This window comes from Limulus polyphemus, unplaced genomic scaffold (genome assembly GCF_000517525.1).
Source record: "Limulus polyphemus unplaced genomic scaffold, Limulus_polyphemus-2.1.2 Scaffold2829, whole genome shotgun sequence".
Taxonomy (NCBI): Eukaryota; Metazoa; Arthropoda; class Merostomata; order Xiphosura; family Limulidae; genus Limulus; species Limulus polyphemus.
In genome coordinates this window covers 11,042-38,177 of record NW_013668439.1, presented here as the reverse complement: position 1 = coordinate 38,177, position 27,136 = coordinate 11,042, and the positions used below count along the sequence as shown (strand labels likewise).

At 34.8% G+C, this 27,136-nt stretch overlaps 1 protein-coding gene across 1 annotated transcript in view; it reads right to left on the bottom strand.

Annotated features, from left to right (window-relative positions):
• The window catches only part of LOC106468007 (squamous cell carcinoma antigen recognized by T-cells 3-like), a 103,854-nt gene extending 93,673 nt beyond the window's left edge, over positions 1–10,181 (bottom strand). Inside the window, exon 1 of the mRNA XM_013928402.1 lies at positions 10,068–10,181. Within this exon, the coding sequence (XP_013783856.1) occupies positions 10,068–10,181 (114 nt within the window). The remainder of the gene's footprint in view (positions 1–10,067) is intronic.
• Positions 10,182–27,136: the final 16,955 nt, after the last annotated feature.

Genomic DNA, 27,136 nt, shown 5'->3' with positions numbered 1-27,136 from the left:
ATTTTTACTTCACAAACATCTAATTTGAACCAGTGCTGCATTTAACAAACCACATGACACACAAAAATTGATGTTTATCTGTATTTTTTTAATATTTACTTTTAAATTAACAAACTGAGTAATGTATAGTTCTAAAATTTGAATTATAATCTACAGTTTGATACCAAACTTATTGACATAAATTCATGAAATAGTAGTTCAATACAATTTTGAATGCGAGTCAACAATCGAGATGACATGGCCTTTCACCCGTGACCTGGCTAGAAAGGGTTAATATGTTCTGTATGTTGGTTTCTAGGTAAGCATTTAACCGGTACATGACTAACTTCTCCATCAACTTACCATGAGTGTTTAGCAAGCTGCTAGGATTAGTTATAATTTTTCTTGAGAACAACTTTAATAATAGCTTATTTCCAAATAGATAGGGAATATCTTGATAGTAACAATAAATTAAAATTGTTACTAAGTAGGTTATGATTTCGCTAGATAGATTTTTTGGGATTAAATTGTCAATTCTATCCTCTCCTGGAGCTTTCTGCTATATTTTCCTAAGGTTAATTTTGATTTCTGCTAAAGTTATGGGGAAGGTATACAAATTGTTAGAACCAGAAATTTGTGATATAGGAACTGGGTAGGTTGGTGAAAACAAGTGTTGGTTATTATATATGTATTGGTTTACACTGTTGAAATGTTGTGTGTCAAATGAGGTGAGATTTGGGGTTACAAAGGTACTTTTAAAATATTGGGCAAAAAAGTTCAGACTGTTTGTTATCAGTAGTGGCAGTGTTGTTATTAAATGGAATTTTATTTATCGTGTTGTTTGTGATAATTTAAATTTCCACCAGAATTTATAAGGTCGGGTTTGGATTTATCTATTGATTGGCTAAGTTTTCCTGTTATAATGTTGTTGTAATACAAGTTTCTTAATAAGATTACATTCATGGCATTAATGTATGGTGTAAGTGTAATGTCACAGGTTCATATGAAATCGTGTCTAAGTAGTCTGCGGGTAATTACTAATTCATGAATTTTGGGAGTAAGTTTCCAGGATCGTAGGTTGGGATTTGTGACTTTGCTAGGGATTGGTTCTTTGATGGCTTGGGTTATGGCATCGATTGTATGAGAGGTGTAATTATCAATTTCGGGTTGGTTTTCACAGCATCAATTCACCTTGTTTTAAAGCTAGGTGGTTCAGGACTTTGTGGATTGTGAAACTGACATGTAAAAATGTTAGCATGCTCTGCACTGAGCACCTGGGAAACATTTTAAATAGTAATTGTGAATGAAAGAGGAAATACACCTGTGAAAAGAAATGTTACTGCATTATCGCGATGTGCTAGAATGCATTAGAAGTGCTTTATGCAAAGTAGGAATTCCATGCATAAAACTTGGGGTCTAGTCTCATCTGGTATGGCTTTAGGATAATTGGATTAGTATGTCTGCCAGTCATTTTGTGTGTAAAAAGTTAACATTTGCATTACATAAGCAGTTATCAAAAACATAAATTGCATGATGGGGAAAAAAAATGTCTGTAGAATCCAAAGATTAGATTTATTACTTTCAGTAAGAGTATTGGTTTTTCGGTGACAAAAAATTCTGATGCTTTTCAAGCATTTTTGGCCTTTTCTGATACAATATATATAATTTAGTTTACGTTCTAAGAGACATATTTTCATTTAACAAAAAACTCCAGAATAATGGAATTTCCATAAATTTTGTGCTAAGGCTCCATTTGAGTTATGTTAAATGCTTACCCAATGAATGGGGCTAGATACCCAGCTATAATTGGCCAATCATGAAGTGATATTCTGAAAACTATTAGTGATCTATTAACAAAGGGTGTATTAATTGCTATAGCAACAGATTTTCAATTTGGCCAAAACACACCTGCGCTGAACAATTATGGGCTGTTCATGCTAATAGACCATTAATAACACTTTCAGATTCATACTTTCTTCATCGTTAATAGTTTAACAGTCCACTAATAGTTTTCAGATTCACATTCTGTTCTCGATCCCTTCAAAATTTGCATTTTTGAAATCTGGATCCTAAATTTCATTATTCCTTATCTCTATACACAGAAAAACATAAAACCTAATAGAACAATAATCTCTTGCACTATGATGTTCCCCCATTCTTCACCCTCTCATCCATCTGTATATCAGAAGATAACAATAAATCTAAATTAGTATTGTTACAAATAGATAGCCTGACCAGTTGTTGAAGAAAACCATTGTAAGCAGTTTCTAAAAACCTGTTTCCTTAAAGATTTGAATCTTACCTTTCCCAATCTATGTGCCTGAAATTAAAATCACCCATAATTATGACCACAGTAACAGCTGAAATCTTAATTCTACAGTTATTTTGTCAGTTTCATCTGATGGTCTGTAATAAAAACATACTAAAAGCCTCCTTCCACAATATCCACTAAAAGGAATCCAAGTACATTCAATCTCCTTTCTATTACATTTGATATCCTCATCTTCAAGAAAGAGTAATTCACATTTTATATACAAAGTCTCTCTTCCCCCTTTCTTTAATATTTTATCCCTATTAAATAATCTAAACCCTTGTCTTTCACAGGAATTTTTGTCATCAAAATTGTCTACATTTTGTCAAAATTTCAGTTAATCCCATTGTATCAAAATTCTCTATTCTGACCAGTGCTAAGTTCATTTATGTTATTTTATTTCTACTTGTTACAGAGGGAACAAAATATCTGGGTTCACCGTGCAATTTGTGAATCAAAACAACCCCAGTTGAAAATTACTTTCCTCTTTGTTTAGCATAACGTGTGAATTATTACTTTCTCTTGTATGCTGACCTCGAGACCTTCAACAACACAGTGAATGTGACATAACATTTCAGTTTGATATACCAAAGCCAAAGCTGATGTTCAACTCTTGAAAATTCCTGCAAATGGTACAAACTATTTTGACATTTTTTCATGCGCATATTGCACACACACACAGACTTTGTAATAGTCTGTGTCATGATGTTTGGAATGTGCCCAGCCAGTGCCTGCATCCTAGCCAACTAGACTAGAACACGTACCTAAAGTACCTGCACTGCATGTTTAGCTGGTTATGAACTCTCTAAATATAGGCTCGGTTCCAAGGACTGACTACACAACCATTTTTACTTGTATATATAATTTCAATACCATAACTTTTAATACAGTATATGTACCTTCACAAAATTTGACAGACCTTTAGTAAAAATTACAATCTGTTTTCTAATGAAGTATTTTTGCTAAAGACTTGTCCATGAATATATTGAGGCTTTATTGACCAGTTCGAGTACAAAATGATTTTCATGTTAAGATTAAAAATACTTTTCTTCATCTCAAAAATCTCAAATGGTCATTTGTGTAATCTCTACAACCTCCTATATAAATCTGGTATTTCTTGCAGTTTGAAGTTTTATTTTTTATACCAGGAACTATTTTTGATCATGAAATGTCATGTATGGTAGAATTAAATATCAGGGTTTGAACCTGAATAAAAGAGTTAATTTAATAAAAACATACAATTTATCTCTCTTTTCATTAGTGGATGTCTTCACAAAGAGTTAAAACTTTTAGTGCTGGATTTAGTTCCCATAATGTATTAAAATGATGAATGTTTACAAGATACTAAGCATTATTTACTAATTGCTAATCACATTTAATACTGATTAGCAGAAACTGCTAATCAAATCCACCAAACTATTTTGCCCCTTGTTGTAGCATTACAACAAAACAATTTAATTTATCCTAACTTTACACCACGCTTTTCCCAACCTCACACTTATATTTTCTGCAATTAACTTATCCTGGCCCCCAGTATGGGTGCAAAATTTCAAGTTTCAAGGTTCTTTCATCATAGAGCTATGGTGGTCACAATTCTTTTCTATGTGGTTTTTTCACTAACTTTCCTTATAAAAAGATGCACATATGACCATTCACATGGATAGGTAATAATACTGTTACGACAGTGGAAGTCACGTGATGCTGGAAACATGCACGCTGGAATTTCTCAAATTATCACGAAGGCCCGAGTGCGTTCGAAATGCCCTCTTTTTAGTATATAAGCCTGGCGAGAAAAATCAGCATGATTGAAGAGATAGATAATTGAGTCAAGCGAACAGTAGGTACCATAAGTAATGTGTGTGAATCACTGTGATTTATAGCATGTGTTATAAAGGTTGTTACATTTAAAGTGACTGTGGAAATTCGGTGTATTACAAAAAGTTGTATCAAGAAAGAATAAACTAGTTGTAATCAAGAAAGGACTTGTATCGCTGAAGTTTCTCGGAAAGAATTTCTACGAGAAATTGGCAAACAATACCCAGGTGCACATCTTCAGGTTCCACTTAGAATGGCACATGCCCCCACACACGTAGATAGGTAATAATGCCCTCCTCTTGGAGCTATGGCAGTCACACACACAGACATGAATGTGTGCACACGTGCAGGTGCATGCTGTCTGTAATTTCTACTTGTAATATAATGAACCAATTATTTTATACAAGGTTTTTCACTATCTTCCTTCATTAAAAATATGCACATGCCTGCACACACGTGGGTAAATAATAATATCCAGATGCACACCTTCAGGATCCACTTAGTATGGGTGCAAAATGTCTGGTTTCCAAGTTCTTTTCTTTGAGCTATGGTAGTCACACATAGACAGAAAGACAGACATGCATATGCACATGTGAGTGTCTCTCTGTATGTGATTTCTATTTGAAATACAAGAAACCATTTCTTTTCTACATGGTTTTTTGCTAGCTTGTCTTATTAAAAAGATGTGCACGTCCACATGCATAAGTAATACTCAGGTGCACACCCTCAGGAACCACTTAGTATGGGTGCAAAATTTCAGGTTTCTAGATTCTTTCCTCTTGAAGCTATGGCAGTCAGATATTCTTTTCTATGTGATTTTTTTGCTAGCTTGCCTCATAAAAGATGAGCATGCATGTGGATAAGTAATAATACCAAGGTGCACACTCTCAAGTTCCACTTATTATGGGTGCAAAATTTCAGGTTTCTAGGTTCTTTCCTTTTGAAAGTATGGTGGTCACACAGACCCACCATTTTATTATTATAGATGAGTGTGTGTGTGTGTGTGTCAGAATTTTCAAAGTCCCAACCAAACTGGTAATTCAAACACAATGTAATATAAACATTTCTGTTAAATGTCAATGCTAATTTGTTATATATTTGCACTGTAATAGTTACATAGCTGGTTCAAAATACCAAGTTTCACATAACAGTTATTTTCTGTTGCTGACTAATTAACAACAGTAACATGTTAGAATAATAATATCTTTGGTATATATCATCAAGTATTTTCACTTGAACAAAATATATACAAATTCACTGTTTAAGTGCAATTATATATCATGCATTTTTAAACAGAACATCAATAAAATACCAAAATCTTATGTATTGCATCTCAAAGTAATATAGGAAATAATGATTTGGCTGAAGTGTACGGCTCGATTTTACAGAATGTGAAACAAATTGCTCCAAGTTACATTGACACACACACTACATTAAATTTTGTTCTTTATTTTGAGCTTTTGCCCTTCTTACTAGGGCCTAGTTTGTTTCACTTGTTTGTGGAAGGCTCTAATAGAATATCTTTCACTAATAATAACATCAAAAATTTAACATTGTAAACATCAATGTATGTAACTTAACAATTATGAATACCCATACGTTACAAGTCTTAAACAACATATCCAATTTTGATAGTTTTAATGACCTAGTATTTCTTGTGCTTTATCCTTTCAATATTATAGTTTGTCCAGAATCAAACAAAACTAAGTTCATTTGGCATAAGCAGTTTGAGCTTTAGAACATTTTCAGACAATAATTCATGATGTAGACTAACTGATAGTGATGTTACTCTACTATCAGAGTTTACATAATAATCTATTTGTGACCCCCTCCACTGTTAAGCAATTACGAAAACAAAGCCTTACTCAACAGAAGGGGTTTAGTCTTGGTGAATGTCAGTTACCATCTGAACATAAAGAAAAGCACTTCTACTGACTGCATCCATGTCCTGTTATTCCCCTACTGGACCAGATCATGGCATAATCAACAAGTTAGTTGGAAAAAATTTCCTTGTATCAAGGCATTCTCATCCTGACTGTAAGCAGCCATGCATGAAACCCACATTTTCTGTCCTGCATCCCATGAAAAAAAGATGATGCATCAATTCCATCTATTCTCTTTATAATTTTGAATAATTCAATCAGATCCCCTCCAACCCTTTAGTTATTTTCTCAGATGGGATAATTTTAAAGATGTTAACCTGCCCTCATGTAACCCCCTCCATTGCAGGAATTATTCTGGTAGCCTTCCTAAGGAGTCCAAAACTGAATACAATTTTTTATATGAGGCCAATCAGAGATCTGTACAAAGAAATGATAACCTCTTTTCACTTATATTCAGTATTCCAAATCAAGATCCTGTCTGTTTTCCCACTATCAACAACAGAATGCATTAGTAATCTGCCACCTTTTTTTGAGGACTTTTCTTGTTATATGAGTGAAGGAAAGACTGTAAACTGGGTAATCTTAGATTTTCAAAAAAATTTTGATAAGGTGTTACACAAAAGATTAATTAACAAAATCACATTTGTAGACGTTTGAAACAGACAAGTTAGTTGGATTGTAGAGGTGGTTGTATGGGACAGAACAAAACGTTATTATCAATGGATTCCAGTGCAACTGGTTCCTTGATAGTACAGGAGTACCCCAGGGGGTCAGTGCTTAAGCCTTTGTTTTTTTTTATCTACATTAATGATACTGAGACAGCATAATTAAATTTGCTGATGACACTGAAGAAGTTGATATAATACAAAATGATTGGTTGGACAAATATTTGGAAAATAACCTTTAATTATAACAAGTCCAAGGTTATCATAATTTGAATCCTATGTTTAATGTAGGAACTAACTCATGTGTGGTTAATAAAAATTATCTTGGCATATTGGTAGAAAAGTCACTCAAGCCAATGTAGCAGTGATCTGTTGCTAGCAGTAAAGCTAATAGAATTTGAAGATGTATTGACAGATATACTAATTAAGCCAAAGAGGTAATTCTATCCATTTTCAGATCATTAGTTAGGCCTCACTTGGAATGTTATGTACGGATTTGATCTCTTAACATAAGGAAAAATACTGACTTACTGAAAAGGGATTCAGAGGGATGGTAAGATTATCACATATAAATAGGCTAATATCTCTTAACTAATTTTGTCAAGATAAGAAGGCAAGTAGTGATCTTTGAAGTTTACAGGGTTATTCAAGATGTTGATAAGTTACAGGCCTATCATCTCTTTGTGATATATTCTGAAAACAAAAGTACAAGAGGACATAATTGAGATTTTGAAAAGACAGGTTAGGCTACAGCTCTGCAAATTTAAATTTCGAACAGGATGATTAATTTATGGAATGAGTTGCTGTCAGCACTAGTGAATGCCAGCACTTTACACACGTTTAATATGGGAATCTATTATTTCCTGAAAAGTAAATGGTGGGTTTAAATTTTTACTTTTCTGAAAGGTGGATATGCAAATACAGCCTTGAAAGACCAGCTGAGCATCTGAATTAACTGGCAAATGTAAAAACATTTTTTAAATAAATATTCAAGATAGGTATGTTCATTATAGAAAAAAAAGATGTATGCAAGTAAAAAACCAGGTTGTCTCACAAAGTGTATGAAAGATAAAATTCAAGAAAAGCATTATAAATATAAAAAATTTAAATTTACTACAATAACTGGAGATTTGAAGGATTACAGAAGATCAAGTGAGTTGATCAAATAAGAAATAAAAAAAACTATATGAAAAAAGGTTGGCACTGAAAATGTAAAATTAATAGTAAGGATTTCTTTACGTTAAAAGCAAGCAAAATATTAAGATGAGAGTGGGTCTTAGAAGGATGATACAGGATTTCCAATATCTGACAATTATGGGATGGAAGAGTTATTAAATTGTACTTTTCCTTCAATTTTTAATAATAAAGCTTTAAGAAATATTCATCATGAACTGTTGACAGATGGAGTTCATGATGAAGAATATTGCTTAAAGCTTCATAAATAAGACTGAACATGATGATCACATTAATTTTGAGTTTGTTATGAAATAATTGAGAAGTTTAAAGAATGATAAAGCTCCTGGGCCAGATAATATTTACTTAAGTGTTTTGAAGGAGGTTAAGGATTTAATATACGAGACAACAACTATTTTTTCTAAGTCCTTGAACAGCGGGCATGTGCCACAAGATTGGAAGGTGGCTAATGTTATTCTTTTCAAGGGAGGTGATAAAAATTGTTCCACTAATTATAGGCCTATTAGTCTTATGAGTGGTGACAAAAGTTTTGAAAGTCTGATAAACGATGCTTTGCAAAGTCATTTAACAAAGTTTAAAATTTTGTTGGATAGTCAGCATGGTTTCTCTAGGAGAAAAATCTTGTGTTACAAATCTTTTGACATTCTTTGAAGACGTTACTACTTATGTAGATGAGGGTACGGGTGTGGATTTGGTGTATCTGGATTTTCAAAATGCATTTGATAAGGTGCCACATGAGAAAAAAGTTTAAAAAATTTTCTTTAGATGTGGGGAATACATTGGTTCATTGGATAAAACTTGCTAGGTGGAAGAAAGCAGAAGGTTGTTATAACTGGAGTTCAGTCAAGTTGGATTTATGTCACGACTCAATTTTAGAACCTTTGATGATATAGATAAAGTAAAGGTCAATAAATTACATATATTTTCTGATGTTATTAGGGTCTTAAGTGTTTCTAACTGTGAAGAGGATGCTGCTGCTTTACGAAATGATTTAGATTATAAGAGTTGGGCAAATAAATAGCAGATGGGTTTTAATTATAATAAATGCCACATAATGCAGGTGGGTTATTGTAATTTGAGTTATAAGTATAATTTGAATGGGAATAACCTTAACAGTGTTATGGAAGAAAAGGATCTTGTAGTAGTTGATCAGTTTCCTAAGCCATCCAAGCTGTGTGCTGTTGCTAATGGTAGGGCAAATATGATTTTAGGTTGTATCTACAGAAATATTGAATAAAAGTCTAAAGAGGTTATAATTTCATTGTAAAGGTCATTGTTTATGTCACCTTTGTATTACTGTGTTTAGTCTTGGGCTCCTTACTTTAAGAAGGATGTTGAATTGTTGAAAAGGGTTCAGAAGAGGGATACTAGGATGGAAAGATTGTCATAAGAGGAGAGGTTAAGATCTCTGAAATTGTTCTCTCTTGATAAAGGAAGAGTTAGAGGGGATCTGATTGAGGTGTTTATGTTTGTCATGAGAATTGAAAGTATTGATGCATCACCTTTTACATACATAATAGTGAAAATTGGTAAGACTAAGGTATATAAGTATAAATTTTGGCAGGGTAGAAATCATCTTCAGCTAAGTAAGACAACTTTATTGTGCTTACAGGGTGTTTGGCCTTTGGAATGGGTTGCCTTCATATGTGATAGATGCATTAAAGAAGCTTAAGGCAAGGCTTGACAAATACATGAATGATAAGAGCTGGCTTTGAATGTTTTATCTTAATATTAGAGTTTAGTATACCATGGGATGGCCTAGATGGAACAACAGGTAGGTCCTTTGTTGTCTAAATTGTATGTCATATATTATGCTGTCAACAGAAATGTCAACAGTTAAGAAGTTTCAAGTGTTTCACAAGTGGTTCATTTGACTAAAAATTTGTATATATTATACATTCAAATGTTCTCAATTTTAAAGAAAGTAAAGTTTAACAATTCAGTCACACTTTACACCATAAACAGTGGGGTACAGCAAATGAGCCTTGTACTATTACTATCAGGGCTATATGTATAGCCTGCATAACTACAACCTTATAGTTATACTAAAAACATTAAGTTAGGCCTATAGCATAAGCTAAACTAAAATTACTACTCTATAGTCAATTACTTTGAATTAGGACTCACAGTCACAAGTGTGAGCTGTAAAGCTTTTAAAATACTGTTCATGAGTTATCATAGTTGCTACAAACTTAAATGCTAATAAACCTTATGACTTACCTCACTATTCAAACGATTAATATCGTTTTGATCAACCTCTTCGTCGTCTGACCGATCTTCTGCAGAATTGCTACTATCTGGATCAGATTCGTAATTTTCGGTGTTTTCCGCCATTTTAAATCTGTTTAGTAGTAAGCAAGCGTCCTCTTAAAATCATTAACAAAATCACTTTCAAAATATTTAATGCCAAATGCTAAAATATAAAACCATCGTGGCTTTCACAAATATTATAATATTTTAAACGAGCGTTCTCACAAATAAAACTAAAAAAATATTATAATAATCACCTTTATTTATTTAAACATACTGTTAAAGTTTGTGTAACGTGAGAAAAGATCTTTGAACAAAAACTTTACGCAGAGGGTTATTTCATTTTACACAATAGTTTAAGGTTTTTCCCTTTTAGAGCATGAGATGCATAATAAGTTGTTTAGTTTTTATATTGCAAACTACACAATAGGTTTTGAACTCTGTCCACCACGAGAAATCGAACTTAGGATTTTAGTGCTGTAAGCTTCTGAAATTACCGCCAACTTACTGGGGAAACATAATAAGGAAGAAACCAAGTGATTGAGAAAAGATGTGTGAACAACGAATAATAAGCTAAAGTAAAAGAGATTATTATCAAAGAAATGATAAAAAAAACACCATTGAAACAGTTTCCAATGTAATCATGACACGTATCTCTGTGTCTACTGTGATATTTAATTTTTCTTCCAGAATATTACATGGTCAATATTTGTTCTAGAAATAATATTGTTTTTTCTCCAATCAGGTATTCGATTCCTTGGACACTCACAACGAAAAAAAAAAGATCTCCATGGTCGCAGATATATTCTTTTCCATCCTTGAAATCTGTTGGATGTACTCTGTTGTTCTTCTCAGGGTGTATTTAGTGGTAGCAAGTTATCTGGAAGCTAGTTTTTGATAGTCAATCCTCTCTGTTGACGACCTTTCACTATAAAATGCCTTTTATAGATATTCCTTGATGCCATACTAGCAATAGCTATAGCTAGCTGTTACTCACTCTTGCCTCTCGTTAAGTCAAATTTGTGTTTTCCAGGGCCATATAAGAAAAAACAACAACCTCAAGAAACAATTCTCCTTTAGCTGATATGCCTTCTTGAGCTTTAGAAATACCACTTAAGGTCTTACTAAAGGTAGGTATTAACGTCCCCTAAGAGTGACATAGATTCACCATACCCTTCAATAACAGAACAATCTCAATACTTCATCTTACATTTCTATTGGCTTGTCTGGAGGTAGAAGGAATGCTGTGAAACTACTTTATGCTACCTAACTAAATTATGTTTTTGATGGCAGGGCTCGTGTTTCGATGAAAGGTACAGATGCTATAAACTATGGATTCTAGCTGAAGAAAACTGGCTTGATCTGTAGTGCGGGGGGTAGTTACTGACAGTGTATGGGCTCAAATGTCTTCAAGAGCAAAAATTATTCCACCAAAGTAGTTAGCCAGGTAATCTGGAGAGTCATCATGACAATTTCTTTTTTAGCAAACTTCACCCTTGGAAATGTAGAGGTCACTCAACCTATGATAGGTGAGAAGTTCAGCAAAGTTCCTATAGTTAAAGTTTACCCGAATTTCCATTCCTAGATCTTTTCTTGGAAAAAATATTAGAAGGCTGTCAGAAACTTAAACGTCTCTTCTACAAACTCATTATATACTTACACTTCTGCGTAACGAAACATTCCCTACTTAGAGTGGTCATATCACTCTAACAAGCTTCCTAAGAACTCAAACTCAATTTCTTATAACCAAACTCTGTGCTAGGCCATTACACTGCAATTGCAGGTGAGCTTATTCACTAAATCACATGCATATGAGGCTTCTCACCATTCACAGGTTGTCATAGCAGAGTTCCAGATCCAATGAAGGTATAAAACTGCTATCACAGTTCATACATTTGTCACTAGAAAAGTTATTTTCCATAGAATTACACTTGTACAGTATAAACACTGAGAAAACTTTCGTTAATATCCATAAAGCTTAGTAATAGCTCAGTTCTTGGTGTGTGTGTAACAGTATTTCCATCCATTACATTACATTGTAATAAGAAATTCATTACATTAGATTTACCTAAACAAATTACTTGGACCAAATCTAGAACAACATAAAGTATTTCATATGGATTTATGTCGGTACATCTAACTTATCATGCTGTGTTAGATCACAGTTCTCTTACTAAATCTAAAGAAGAAAGGCCTACTAGACCAAAGATGATCTGCCAATGTTCACTCCAAAACTCTACCTGTGTGCTCGAAAATCAAGGATTATAATGTTCTTATAGCCTCTTAGTATGTCAGGATGTCTACTGAATTTGAAAAGCTACACCAACAACGTTCTCTATATCTCAAAACCCAGACTGTTCTATCTGTAAGTAGCTTATATTATTTGGGTGGTTTGCACCACAGAATTGCACTCCATATCACGGGGTAAGTCAGAAAATTAGGATCGCTACATACTTTCAACTGTTAATCTAACAGTTACTTGAGCATCCTAAATGCAGTAATGACTCCATTTGATAGCTCAGAATGTAAGGCTCACAACCTTATTTGCCTCCAGATCCTTCAACACCAACACTTTTTTAATTGCTGAGTAGCTGTAATACTACTTATGCCTATTTGGAGGTAAATGTTTACACTATGTCCAATCTTCTGAAGAGTTGAGCTATTCAACAATAAGATAAATTTCGTTTGTCTTCTCATGATCAGCAACATAGCCGTTTACAACATTTTTCTGTTCATCAGTTGGCAGTACTGGATTAACCAAACGTGACTCCCCACCATATATATTATATCAATGATCATATTAATAACAAAACTCCTCTATGTGGAAATCAGTATGATCAAACTGGTTAAAAAAACACTATATGCAGTCTATCTCATCAACGTGCATTGCACTAGGTCCTCTTTTTCCTGAATTCTCAAATTAAAAATTTCACCAAGAAAGGATGAAATAAGTTTTTTTATAAAATGAAAAAATCTTCTAAATTTAATGAAAATAAGCAAGCTTAATTACAAAGTAAAACTATAATTTGAAGAAGGTATTACGTAAAGCCATTTATGCAAGAAATGTGAACAAAGAACACAGTTTGATTTTTTTCTGGGGCCCCTGATCACGTGTCTAGTTGGCCCAACAAATAATCAAGTGGTATCAGCCTGGTCAAGATCATATGACAAGCTTTCTTAATTTTGCTCTGACACATCGATTCTATCAACCTTTGATTTTCGGATCCAACTGGTATACCAAAGTTTAGTATGTGTTTAGTTTGTCTATGTGTACAACATGCTTTTACATGCCATGATATGACATATGATGCTACAGCTCGTAGTTTGATGGATTTAGTTGCCTAAGAACGAGATAATAACTAATACTGCCAGAACTAAAATGTTTATTCTCCTCTGCTCCATGCCAAAAACCCAATCCATACTCATTTTTCAGCCTTCAACTGTTTCGTTATGTTGTGGAAGTCTTGTCTTAGTTTTCTGCATCTTTTACTATTCATTTTGTTTCAGTTTTAAACCAACTCTTGTTTTCATTCCAGCTACAACAAGTCACTTCATCTGTCATACAGTATACTAAGTTTACGAATCTCTAGTACTTTCAAGGATTAGGCCATTGCATTCAAGGTTTATCCTTAGAATACCGCAGGTTACTTTAACTTAGGCAAAATTGTTGTGATGTGAAAATAATTTAGTTGTTTTGAGAGTGTTAATTTATTTGTTTCCTTGATTAATCCAAACTACTTTCTGTTGTTCTCCTTGTGAGATGCCATTCAATAAAAGTCCTCTGTTGAAAGCTAAATGCTCCTCATCTCTTTGACAGGCATTCAAGAGCTTTATGTTCTTTCCATCATCTGAGATGAGTCAATAAGGAAAAGTAGAAAGTCCCTAAATAAGGGTAAGCAATTGCAAGTGTACTGGGACCTTTTGTGTGATTTAACAGTTTATGTTGCCGAAGCCACTTTGGAATTTGCTAGAGTGTACAATGTTTGCCAACCTGGTCTTATCTACCTTCTATCAGTATGGACACTGCCATATTCCGTGCAGGATGCACCCTGGATCAGACAGAAAGCCTTTTAGTGAAGAGATGTTAATGCCAATTACCAACAAGATCTTTGCATTTATGTGGCCTTGACAGTAGATATCATTCCCATAGCGACGTGTTGCTAGAGGAAATACAGGTGGATATTTGACATTTAGCAAGACATGTGAAATCCAGATGCTAGAGAAGAGTCAGAGGAAGAGAAGGTGTTGCCGGATCAACTAAAGCACTCAGGTGCCAGTGTCATATATCTTATGCTCCTTTTGTATAAGTTTCATATTTACAAAACTTCAATTTTTTTCTGAAGCTTAATTTTGAATATTCTGGATCCGATTAAGTTCCTGTGCCAATTCAGCCCTTGGTGTTACTTTCTTTAGCAGGGTCCAGTCATTAAAACTATCTACAATTTTCTGGCTTGATAAAAGAGTTAGCACAAAGGATCACATATATAGTGTAATGAACTGATAATAAGACCCAAAACTCGAGCACTTTCGAATAGCTGACTATTCTTCAGGAGTCAACTATTCGAAAGCGCTCGAGTTTTGGGTCTTATTTTAAGTTTATTACAATTTTCTGGGATAGTTGAACTGCATATTATTTACCTTGTCTATATAGAACTGTTCTAAGACTACCATACAGAGCAGAGATAGTTCTAGAGTCTTGTGATCCAATTTTTTAATTGGTCACATATAAGGAGAAGGTGAATTGCAAATGCAGTTTTGGCACCTTCAAACAGATATTTTGTCTTCTTTATGTTTCAACCCAACGATCCTGAACACACCTTTCCTTTTACTTATTCATCAATATTAGTTCCCAATTTACTTTTAAGTTTAGTTTATTTTAACTTCATTTTGTTTAAATACAATTTGTTTATATATTTTATTTTTAATTTGATAACCATTAATGCAATAGTCCTGCCACTGGACTAGTTGCTCAACATATAATTCTTCCACTTTCTCCAGTAAATCAGATGCTAATTTTTGCTTCAACATCATATTGAGTCTTGTCTCTTTCATTCCACCTACAACCAATCACTACATCTGTTCTTCTCCATACAATGCCCAATGTTCTTGCAGAGGTTAGGTAACTGTAACTGTATGCTAGGTTTATCTGGAATGCCAATTGTGTACTTGTAGCATTCATTTTGATCTATGAGTATTGAACAGATCTGTTGGTACCCAAACTCGAATATGTCAACTAATGCACATCCACATGGAACTAAACTTCATGCATAAATTTCACTATATTTGGCAAACAATTTGTTGGATATACAAGACTGTTTAGTTTAAGAGTTATTATTTAGTGATTTAACATTTAATGATAATATATTTTTCATAACAAAAGTGTTAAAAGTTATTTTTTTAAAAGCAATGTTTATTACAAGTTTCGTTATGTACCTCTGTAGGAGTCGTATCTTGTGTATGCAGTTTAATTGTTGTACTAGGCTTTCGTAATATTGTTGACGTTGAAGTTTTTCTCGTTCTGTGTAATATTGTTGTCACTAGAGGACTAGATATTTCTTGATTTTTTCCATTGTATGCTATAAATACACGCAGATACAGAGAAAGCAAGTTAAGTGAGAGATAATTAGACAGATCTAGACTGAGTGATTTTCAGTTTAGCCATGACGGGCGATTTCTAATGAAGTTGAAGTAAGTTAGTGAAATTAGTTAGTTTGTTTAGCCATAACAGGCAATATCTAAAGTGAGTTTCATAGTGATATTGTAACAACATAGATAAAAAAGAAGAATTTGTCTTATGAAAAGGTGTTCTCAAGTAACTGAACCCACCTGAGTGGACTTTGACGAAAAGGAGATAGTTTTTAAAGCCTTGGATGCAACTATGATAACCAATAATGTAACGATGTTTTGTACATACGTTTGACTTGTTTTGAATATATTAATTTAAAACAAGTGGATTGTGTGCTGTCCATTTATTGTCAACAAGTCACAAACATCTACTTTAAAGAATCTCGGTCCATATTAAAACCGCAATTTGGCGAGCCAACCAGGATTATACAGTGCCAAACGGCAGTTGAAGAAGACGTGAATAACAGAAGAAGTGGGCCTATATACACACAACCATAGTGATGGCGAAAATAGTGTAGAGATTACAATCACTCTATATAACTACGTCAACAGATTTTGATAAATGGATAGAAAGAATTGAGCATCTTGGGCTCAAAGATGGCGAACTACAAGTTTGTTAAACAACAACAAGATGTAGAGATAGAGGAGCATAGGCAGAGAACAGAGGAAGAAAACTAAAAGAAGAAAAAGGGGAGACTAGAAATAGACAGAATGAGAATAGGAATTGAGAAAGAAGTAAAAGAGAGAGAGGAAAGACAGGGAATAGAGAGAATAAGAGCACAAATCGAGGTCGCCAAGCTCACCCAACAGAAAGACAAAGGACCCAAGAATGACAATGGGGTTAAGGCCAGTAGGCCGAAGCTGCACATATTTGATGAACGACATGGATTCTTTCCTGGAGAGATATGAAAGATTCGTTCAAAGTCAGAACTGGGGCAAAGGCGACTGGGTAGTTTGTCTCAGCCTACTTCTCACAGGAAAAGGCCTACAAGTATATGAAAGCATAACATCAGAAGATGCCATGGACTGTGAGAAGTTACAAGTGGCCTTACTGAAATGTTGTGAACTTACTGAAGAAGGTGTTTGTTGGAAGCTCAGAGAAGTCAAACCTAACACTGGGCAAACTGTATTTCAGTTTGTGGCACACCTACAGCGATACTTCACAAGGTGGACTTACAGGGCCAAGTTTGAAAATAGTTTTGAGGGGCTAACAGATCTACCAATACATGAACAGTTCATGATCACGTGCTCAACTGACATATCACTGTTCTTAAAGGAGAGAGTACCAAAAGACGTGGATGAGATGATCATGCTGGCAAAACAGTATATGGAAGCCCACAGAGGGAGTATAACTGGCAAGTCCATAAATAACAAGTTGTAGTCAAAACCAGGAGTGACTGGCCAGAAACAGGATACCACCAAAGGTGACAAGAACTCAACAGACAAAAAAAAGAGGTGCTATATTTGCTATCAAATATGAATGAGTGCAACACTGTCACCAACAAACAACAGCAGAAATTTTAACATAAAGCAGCTGGAGCTTCCTACAAAGATGGTGCTAGCAAGAAACAAGACAAGTGTGACTATCCCCATGGATGCTGCTACCAGAAGAAATAAGATAGAGACAACCCGTGAGATTCAACACAAGAAAGAAGTGCTATTTCCATGATTAATTAATGCATGACTAATGATCAGGTCAAGTTAGCAAATGTTTCAACAGTGCCTATGGTAACTGGAGCATGTGACAAACAATGAAAGACGCCAACAAATCACAACGTCAGTCGGCAAAGGCTCTATCAGGGATAAGAAAGTGAAAGTCGTATGATATATTGTGTGCAGTAATGCAGCAGTAAAAAACCAATCTAGTATCAGATGGTCAGATGACGGGAAAGAAACGCCTGTATGTGCTGATTAGTGGGACAGTGAGAAAGTTTCCCATGGCAAGAATACATGTGGACACTTCATACTATATGGAAGACCTTGAAGCGATTTGTATGAAGGCACCAATCTACGACTTTATGATTGGAAACATACCAGGTAGTAGAAGTTTCGAGGAACTAGACAGATAGAAGACTAATGAAGCATCTACAGTCACCACAAGAGCTCAAGGGAAGAAGAGCAAACGAAACATCAAGTCTCAAAAAGTGACCTCCCAAATGTAAGTCTACAGGACCTGAAAAAAGTGTAGAAGAAAGACCCTTCACTGCAGAAACGTTGATACAGTGCCCGAGAGAAAGTCTAACGCAAGATAAAAGGGAAAGAGACTTAGAAAACAGAGGATCAGAAAGGATTATTGTACCAAACCTATTAAAGCAGTTTCAGTGGGGAAGCTAAAAACATTATAGGCAAAAAGAAGTGGTTCTATGTCAAGAAGGCCAAGGATCAACATTTCAAAGTTGCAGTGGAAAGGACCTTTTGAAGTACAGAAAGTGGTCAACAGAATGAACTATAAAGTGAAAGTGAATGAGAAGACCAAAATCTACCATACCAGTCTGTTAAAGAGGTACTTTGAGAGGGAAGAAGACGTAATGAGTGCAGCTACTGAGGTACAGATGAACATGCAGAACCATAAGATAGTGACTTCGTTATAGAAGATAAATACCTACTAGGCCTAAGACCTAACATAAGCAAAGAACTGACTGGAAAGCAGAATAAAGTGGTACAAGATCTACTGTGGCAGTATACAGATAGATTAGGCAAGACAGACCTCATTCAATACAAGATCAAAACAAAGACAAGGGATCCAGTCAAGGAAAATCCCTACCAGATGCCCTATGTAAAGAGAGACCAACAAGAGAACTACAAATGTTGGTGCAGACCATATGAGTGTATGAACTAAAAACAGTCTTTGTATATAGTAGGAAAAAATATTGTAAATATATTTTTTGAAAAGGGGCTTATTGTTGGATACACAATACTGTTTAGTTTATGAGTTATTATTTAGATTATTTAGTGATTTAGCATTTAATGATCATTTAGTTTCATAAAAAGAATGTTAAAAGTTAATGATTTTAAAAGTGATTGTTATGACAAGTTTCATTATGTAAATCTGTACAAGTCTTACGTTGTATATGCAGTTTAATTGTTGTACTAAGCTTTTATAATATTGTTGATGTCATCTTCCTCGAAGCTTCCAAGTTTTCTCGTTGTGTGTAATATTGTTTTCAATAGAGGGCTAGATATTTCTATATTTTTCTGTCTTGTATTATAAATATCTGTAGATACAGAGAGGAAGTCAACAAAACAAGTTAAGTAAAAGATAATTAGAAAAATCTCGACTGAGTGATTGTCAGTTCAGCCATGATGGGCAATTTTAAATAAAGTTAAAGTAAGTTAGTGAAAGTGAAATTAGACTGTTTGTTTAGCCATAATGGGCAATGTGTAAGGTGAGTTTCACAGTGGTATTGTTAACAACAGAGAAAAAGAAGAGTAATTTCTCTTATCAAAGGGTGTTGTAAAGTAATTGAACCTGCCTGTGAAGAATTTGATGAAAAGGAGACAGATATTTAAAGCTCTGGATATAACTTTGATAACCAATAGTGTAACGAATGTTTGTATATACGTTTAACTTGATTTGAATATATCAATTTAAAACAAGTGGATTGTGTGCTGTCCATAAATTGTTGACATATATCGCCAACAAGTCACAGACACCTACTGTAAATAATCTCAACCCCTATAAAAACCTTACACAACTAATTAAATGTTCTGTTGCTCTAGGCACAAGTCATGATATATGATTAGTGTTTGTTCTACTCAATTTGATCAGATTGTGAATGGCATGATGAAGTACACAATTTTACCACGACTAACACCTTATACAACTCTATAACTGGTGGCTATTGAGGTTTTTATGCTAATTTCTTTGTGTCAGACTACTAATAAGTTTTGGTCCATTTGTTAAAGTAATTGGTCAAGACCAACATATATCAATTACCATTATCAATATCTGGAAGAGGACCACCTAAATTTATAGGTATTGGGTTGTTCTCTATGAAGGAGAACCTACAATCTGATATATTTTTTGTACAGTATTTACATCACCTCTGAATATCTTCTTGCAAATGTGGCCATAAAAATTACTTTTGTATATTGAACGTAGTGTGTGATACATATCCTGTTGTCATGCAGCCTTTTTACCATACAAAGTGTGAAGTATTTTATACCTTGGAACCTTTTGGATCAACAGCTGCTTCACCACAATCAGTGTAGCTTTCTCAATATAAGTTCTATAAGCTGTTCAATAGTATACAGTAAATGGCATGACACACAATTCATGCAAGCTTTCTACAGTGCTGATAGCAGTATTTGGTTTGTTTAGCTTATCCAGTCCAACTTAAAAGTGGGAATAAAGAAACATTCATTTATCTATTATAATGGAACGATATCAATACATGTTGCTTGGTTAATGTAATATCTTGGCATCCTATCCCTCTAGATATAATTAAACACTCTCTGAAAGTTTTATTATTTCATCTTTCGACATTACTTTATCTCAGCACTCACAAAATTCATGTTATCATACATACATATATATATCTGTGTGTGATGATGTGTAGTGTAATTTTAATTGTATCTTGTTTATATCCAGTTCTAGAAACACAGCATGTTGCACCAGTAGTCTACTGAAATTCTGTTATTGTTTGAAGTTCAGCTTGTCAGCACAATCCTCAATCAAAAACTACAAAGTTTTTGTTAGCTGTGATTATTATTTAACTGTGTGTATGAATTAAAATTAGATACACAGTCAGCATGACCAATTTTTGCCTCACTCACCGTGACAATTATCATTCCAGCTAGAAGCTGAATAGTTGACTCCTCCTATTTACAAAGAAGCACTGACACAAAATGAACAACCAGAGAAATAACTGTCTAAGAAATAACAGGAAATAGCAGCATAATCTCTCTTCCAAACTTAGAGTGTTTATATGTTAGTTCTATCATCACAACAAATTGTGAAAACACTCTAGGCTAACTCAGTATAATAGAAATCGTTTGCACAATTAGATATGCTGGAAAGTTCTTAACTGTACTCATACACTCGTGCAATCCTTCTTCACCATCCTTTTAAGCACTGGCAGGTTAACCTGGTTGGTATAATAATCAATGTGAAATAATGATGCAGAATGGTTGGTACCATTTACCAGCATCTCTATTTTTGTCAGATAAGAAACTATCAGTGATTAAGGGAATCCTTCCTTTTTCCCTGAAACTCCAGAGACATGTGCATCTAGATAAATGACATGTTCTTGAGTGAAGTCAGTAGTAAATTTCTGTGGTACATAGGTATATATGTCATCATTTAGTTTGACATCCATCCTTTACTGCCAGGTATGTTTTCATGACATTGCCTGGCTTAGTACACTATTGCGTCCAGATGTCCCTAAAGCTGCAGTGAAATTTTGACTATTCCTTCTGGCAATGCTGTTACTCTTCCTAGTGGATTTCATTCACCATAACATACACATCTCCTATGTTTAATAATGGCTGGAGACGGCTTGAATGGGTAATGAAGAAAAAATTTAATATAAGTTTAACATAACAGCAAATGTACAACGTTTCGACAAGGTTTTGTCATCATCAGATACAAGTAATTTACACTGACAGGGAGTGCAATCAAGTAGTAGTAGTCGAAGAACTGATTTTTAACCCCAAAACATGGGTTTTTATACAAATTTCTTTGTTTTCTTACGATTCTTCAAGTAATGTATACTCCAACCAGCAAGTAGATCTGTCACTCTGAATTTCATCGACTCATCGTAATTATCAGAACTAGAACCAAAACTAAACCAGTAATTGGTTGTGATCGAAGACTGTAAGTTAGCCGCCTGTTTGCATGCAGTTCTCCTCGTCTTCCTTCCAGTCAAAGTTCTACCAAGAGTTTCTAATTTCCTTTTTAATTCTTTTTATAGAATTCGTTTCCTGCCTTTAATAAAGTTAACATAAACTTTCTCATAGCTTTCTCTCTGCTATGGTTGCGTCTGTTTATGTAAATGATATACAAAGTTGGTTCATAATACCACCTGGAATGCATCTTAGTTTATACTTCACATACCTAACAATTCTCTGCTGGGATTTACTCTGTCTCAGGCAGTTCTTTGTACGGGCAGCAAATAGTGCACTGTTATTCACATTGGTGCCGAACATCTCGACTAAAATATGGTCCGTACAACTACATTTGAATGTTACCACATGTACGAGTTATATCTTGCTCTCCAGTCTTTCTGTTATCCAAAGTCTGGAATATCTTTCAGTGGAGCTCTTAATATCACTAGCTCAAGCACAGTGGGAGTATCATGACTTCGTGTTTCATAGCAATGGAACAACATGCCTTCCTACATCTGTAGCTGACAATACAAGTACCGCAGGTTAAGTGCATCTAGGATAAACTCCTCTAATAGTAATTGTTGGGCCTTACTTTGCCCCACATAAGGAAAACCCATGTTAAGTTGGATTCTCAGTTACTCTTGTCAATGCTACAAGATTATTAATTGTGACATCCGTTCACTAGAGAAATATGTTTCGTGGCTTCAACTTATAATGGCAGAAATGGCTATAATCTCAACTTCCACACTGTGGCCAGGGTCAGCACAACGCAAAGCGGACAAGTTTTAACCATGCAGTGAGATAGTCCATGCTTCTTTCTGTTTCACTGGCCCAGATAATTCACCATGAAAAAATCATATTCTTGTAACATTATTATACAACATGCTATCATCCTTCAAGAGTCTCAAAGTTTATTAGTCTCTTCAGCAAAACATGGCCACCTGAATGGTGAACACCCTACCTTACAAATAATGGAAATAGTGTTTCATGAAGACTACTTTTGCAAACAGTTCTTTCTTTTTAGTACAGTATTTGTATTTAGGAACCATGAATTAATGACTAGCATGCATGGGTGAATGTTCTACTCCATTCTAAAACTATAATAACGTTGCTTCATTCTGTTGTCGTTTCCATTTGTATCTAACAAGAACTCACTGTCTTGTCATGGATATGTTAGCACTGGATCATCCACTATAGCAAATTTTGAGGATTGGAAGGCTCTTTAACATTCTTCTCTCAGTCTAAAGTATGTGTCTCAACTGTAGTGAGAGTAGGCAATGGTGCGACTATCTTAGAGGGGTTGGCAACAAACCATTGTGACATTATTATTTGGTCATAGGCTGAAGCTACTTTCTCACCATGGTAATGCCCATAGAGACACCATCTTCCCTATAATATGTCCGAGAAACTCCATTTCTAAGCACATGAGCAAATACTTTCCTGGTTTCAGTTTCAGGCCTGCTTTATCTATCTGTTGGAATAACATTGTCAGGTACTTAGTTCAGACTATAATGCCTAACAAAGCACCAAAACAACATCAATGTAAGTCAGGCATCTTTCCTATTGTAGGCCCTTCAGGATAAGCTCTATTAGCCTCTTGAACATAGTGAGAACTGAATCTATCACCCTTGTACCATCACAGGTATGTACCACACTCCATCAAGTCTTGATATAGATGACCTGACTACTAAACTCTTTAGTGTAAGCAGTCTGCTGTGCTCCTCTAAGTAAATGACCAGACTCAACTTGGATTCCCTTACTTTTCCACTGCTTGTTGCTGGTTAGCCTGGACCTGCTAAGTCATTGAAATGTATTGATAACCTTGCATATGTTGCTGCTTGGCAAATGTTGTTCATTATAGGTTGGCTGGCATCTGCTGGGCCATCAGCTTGAACTCGTTGCCCTGTTACCTTTGCTGATCAGCAAAGTACGGGAGGTTCATCTGTTAGTGTCCCATCAGACCACAAGTAAAGCAGATGCTTAATTCATTCCGATTTTCAGGCATCATTGATAGAGGCTGTGGCAGGTGCCCAATGGGTGGACTTGAATAACTCTGCTCATTCACTAGAATCCAGTGGAGTTGCATTACAGTGCCTAAATGTGTGGGCAGGTAGCTTGATACAATGAAGATGCTTTTGTAGGTTGGTTCATCTGAGCTATAGTCATTACAACTGTTGTTATATGTTTTTTCCTCTCTGTTGACTGTCTTAATGTTAGCATTTGATATTGGGTCACGATAATACTTCCCTTTTTCAAGGTGAGAGTGTCTCCCTCACCCAGATGGTTGCTCATGGCATCATCAGGAAGTTCCTTAATGAACTTATCCAATGAGATGTCCTCTCCATCTGCTGCAGAGTAGGTGTTACTTGTGCAAGGAGTGTACGTTATCCACGTAAGCAAGCTAATCATTAGGGTCAGTTTTCTTCCAAGCCTTAAGCTTTGCCTGATAGACTGTCCAATGGGATCGAATTAGTGGCACAACTTAGATATGACTATGTTACAGTGCTCTTGCTGCTCTTTATTCAAGTATTCAATGGAGTTCAAGGCAGAAATGTCCAATCTTAGGCACCAGACAACATCCTCCTGAGTCCATTTCTTTCAGGCAGTTATTTAACTGAAAAATGTTTCAAAATATTTGTCATTTTCGTTTGCCAATCTTTTAAACATTGAGGGAATAATTTGCTTTGCAATAGACAAATTCAGGGACTCTGATACCTGGGTGGTTAATTGGTTCCTGGTACAAGGTAGCAGGATGGTAAGTTACTTATGGCAACTCATCTTACAGCTCTGCACATCCCCAAGTTTTTGGAAGCCATGGTCTTTATTGCAAAATACTTCTCTCTGAGAGGTTCACTATTGCTCCATGGTTTATGGTCTTTACCCGTGATTGTCTGCTATCTCACCTTCCAGGGAGACAACACTAACTAGCAATGACATTTCTCAGCTGGTAATGAATGGTCTTGACCTGAGCTGGAACAGGGGAACTCTGGCTTGCAACACGGTGGAAGTCCTATAGAGATTTTTCCAAGTTGTCTTAGACTCACTAGGCACCATTCCACCTCAGTGACCCCCAGTCGTCCTCCCTTCCCTTGCATCAAAATCAATCCTTAGGGGTAATGATTGATCTACCAGTCTGTCTGTACTATTCTGTATTTTTTGTTTGTAGGTAATCGATGTCAAGAACATTCACAGAATTAGCAAAAGTCTCATGTCCAGAAGAGGACTTCTCCTCGACTTGACACCTGCCTTATGCAATTGTGTCTCTCTCTCTAGTGGGAAACTCCACTCTTGGTTGAGAATACGTACTTCTATTTTGAGAATATGCAATTCCTTCAATAAACACATCAACTTGTTTGAACTCAAGAGATCACATACAAACCAATATGCATATTAGCAAAAACATAAAACTGTGTAATAAATCCTCTGTTCACAGCACCACAATTTCACCTTTCTGCCTTCTCTGTGGTATTTTAAGGTAAAACTGATTTCCTCACGAGTATTACATAGATTCACATAGAAGGATTAATCAGGACAATTATAAAGTGAATCTGAATTTAGCTAAATAGCTAAGTTTTAAACTAAGAAAATATACAAATTGGATACATGATGTGAAATGTAAAACATTCTTTATTATTATGTTCAAAGCACAAAACACGGTGTGTGTGCTTGCAGAGACATTGGCTACTCCTTCCTACCAGATCTGTGAATCAATCAGCCATTTTTGTCTCTCAGGGTGTCTTTTTGTTGATCAAATTTCTTTGAAAATCAAGTAGAACTGTGTGAATCTAAAGATCCTTACTTAACAGGAAACATTGGATTTATCCAAAGCAACTAGTGCTACCCACTTGCTGGTCATTTTCATAATCTCTAGATATCGTCTACCCAACCAGTAAAGGTTAACATTACAGAAATTTATCCATGGGTGGAGCAGGTATTATCTATTAGAGAATTCCAAAAAAGAAAAACAAAGGTAACCAGACCAAAAGTGACTCATCAATTTTTGGGCCACATGCTTATGTGAAAAATGAATAGAATCAGACTAGATGGAAGTATTATGAAAATTCACATATTAAAATATGAAGGTAGAAAATGTATGATATGCCTGCATACCAAAAGACCTACATTAGGTGTTTCAATTCTTTGTCTGCAATACTGAAAATATATGTATTAATTCATTATTAGGTTATTAATAATGTAACAAAACGATCAAAGTTTGAAAAAAATGAGTTTACTAGCACTCTTTAACATTAAAATTTGTTCTGATGGAAAATGAATTTGACTTGGTAAAATCTAGTTTTTACTTCCATAACACGACTTTAGGTTTGAAACTCAACTAAAATGACAGTGAAAATAGTACACCATACATTACATCTTATAAGCTACACCACAGTAAAAATAGTACAGCACACATAACATCTGGTAAGCCACTCCACATGAGATTATCTGGTAAACTTACAACAATAATATAGTTTTACTTTCTATCACATAAATAGACCTTCTGTAAGCATATGTATTTCCAATCTATTCAATCTCGTAAATCAAGTTGCTTCTATATTTCTTTTACACTTAGGTTAAAAGAAGTCTATGTCTTCAATTATTTCTTCATAGCTCTAATTTCTTGAAGCAGATAATAGGTAATAAAACAATTTTTATAAAAAAGCAACAGTTCTACTTTACGAGAAATAATTGTAACATCACATATCCAAGAAGTCACTCTACCACCCAAAGGATGCTATCTAAGTGAGGAGTCGTTATGTAAGTGGAAATCAAAGGATGCTGTCTAAGTGGGGAGTCGTTATGTAAGTGGAAATCAAAGGATGCTGTCTAAGTGGGGAGTCGTTATATAAGTGGAAATCAAAGGATGCCGTTAGAGTTACATAACTTTTCCATAGTATGCAACTTATACCAACACCGGAGGGTTACATTACTATTACGTAATATATACACCTTAGGAGTTGTATAACTATTAGGTAAAATAGAAATTATGCTGAAACCTGGGGTTAACTAACTAATATATAATAAGTACTAGAGGACGCGGCTGTATCAGGGAAGGAAAGGGGTAAAGACGATGACGTCATAGAGCCAGAGAAGAATACGTCACGAAGTACCACAAGATGGTGCTGCTGTCTTAAGAGCCAGGAAGTGGTACCAGAGGGCGCGTTGGTGTGATGAGCATGCAGATAGTTTGCGAGCGAACCACCAGGGGGTGGAGTAGATCAATATGGCATCAACTTTATAGTAACAATCAAAGTCTTAAATTCAATAATTTAATCTAATTTACATAATATTGCATTTACAGTTATCATGATTATAGTTTCACTTTATAAGTAAAACATTAAATTTACTATTTTAATCTACTATCTTTATGTCAATCGTGTTGAATATTAAAGACCTCATATATAAGTGGAAAGAACACCTACATGCTCAAAATTAAAATATCTTCTGAAATGTAAGGTTATGATTTTCTACAATAGCAATAGTTAAACAAAGTTATTTACATAGATTCATAAAACTAAACTTAAGTGGAACAAATCAACTTATAAAGCTAAACATGAAAATTATTCTTTATAATTTAGAGATTTAAATAA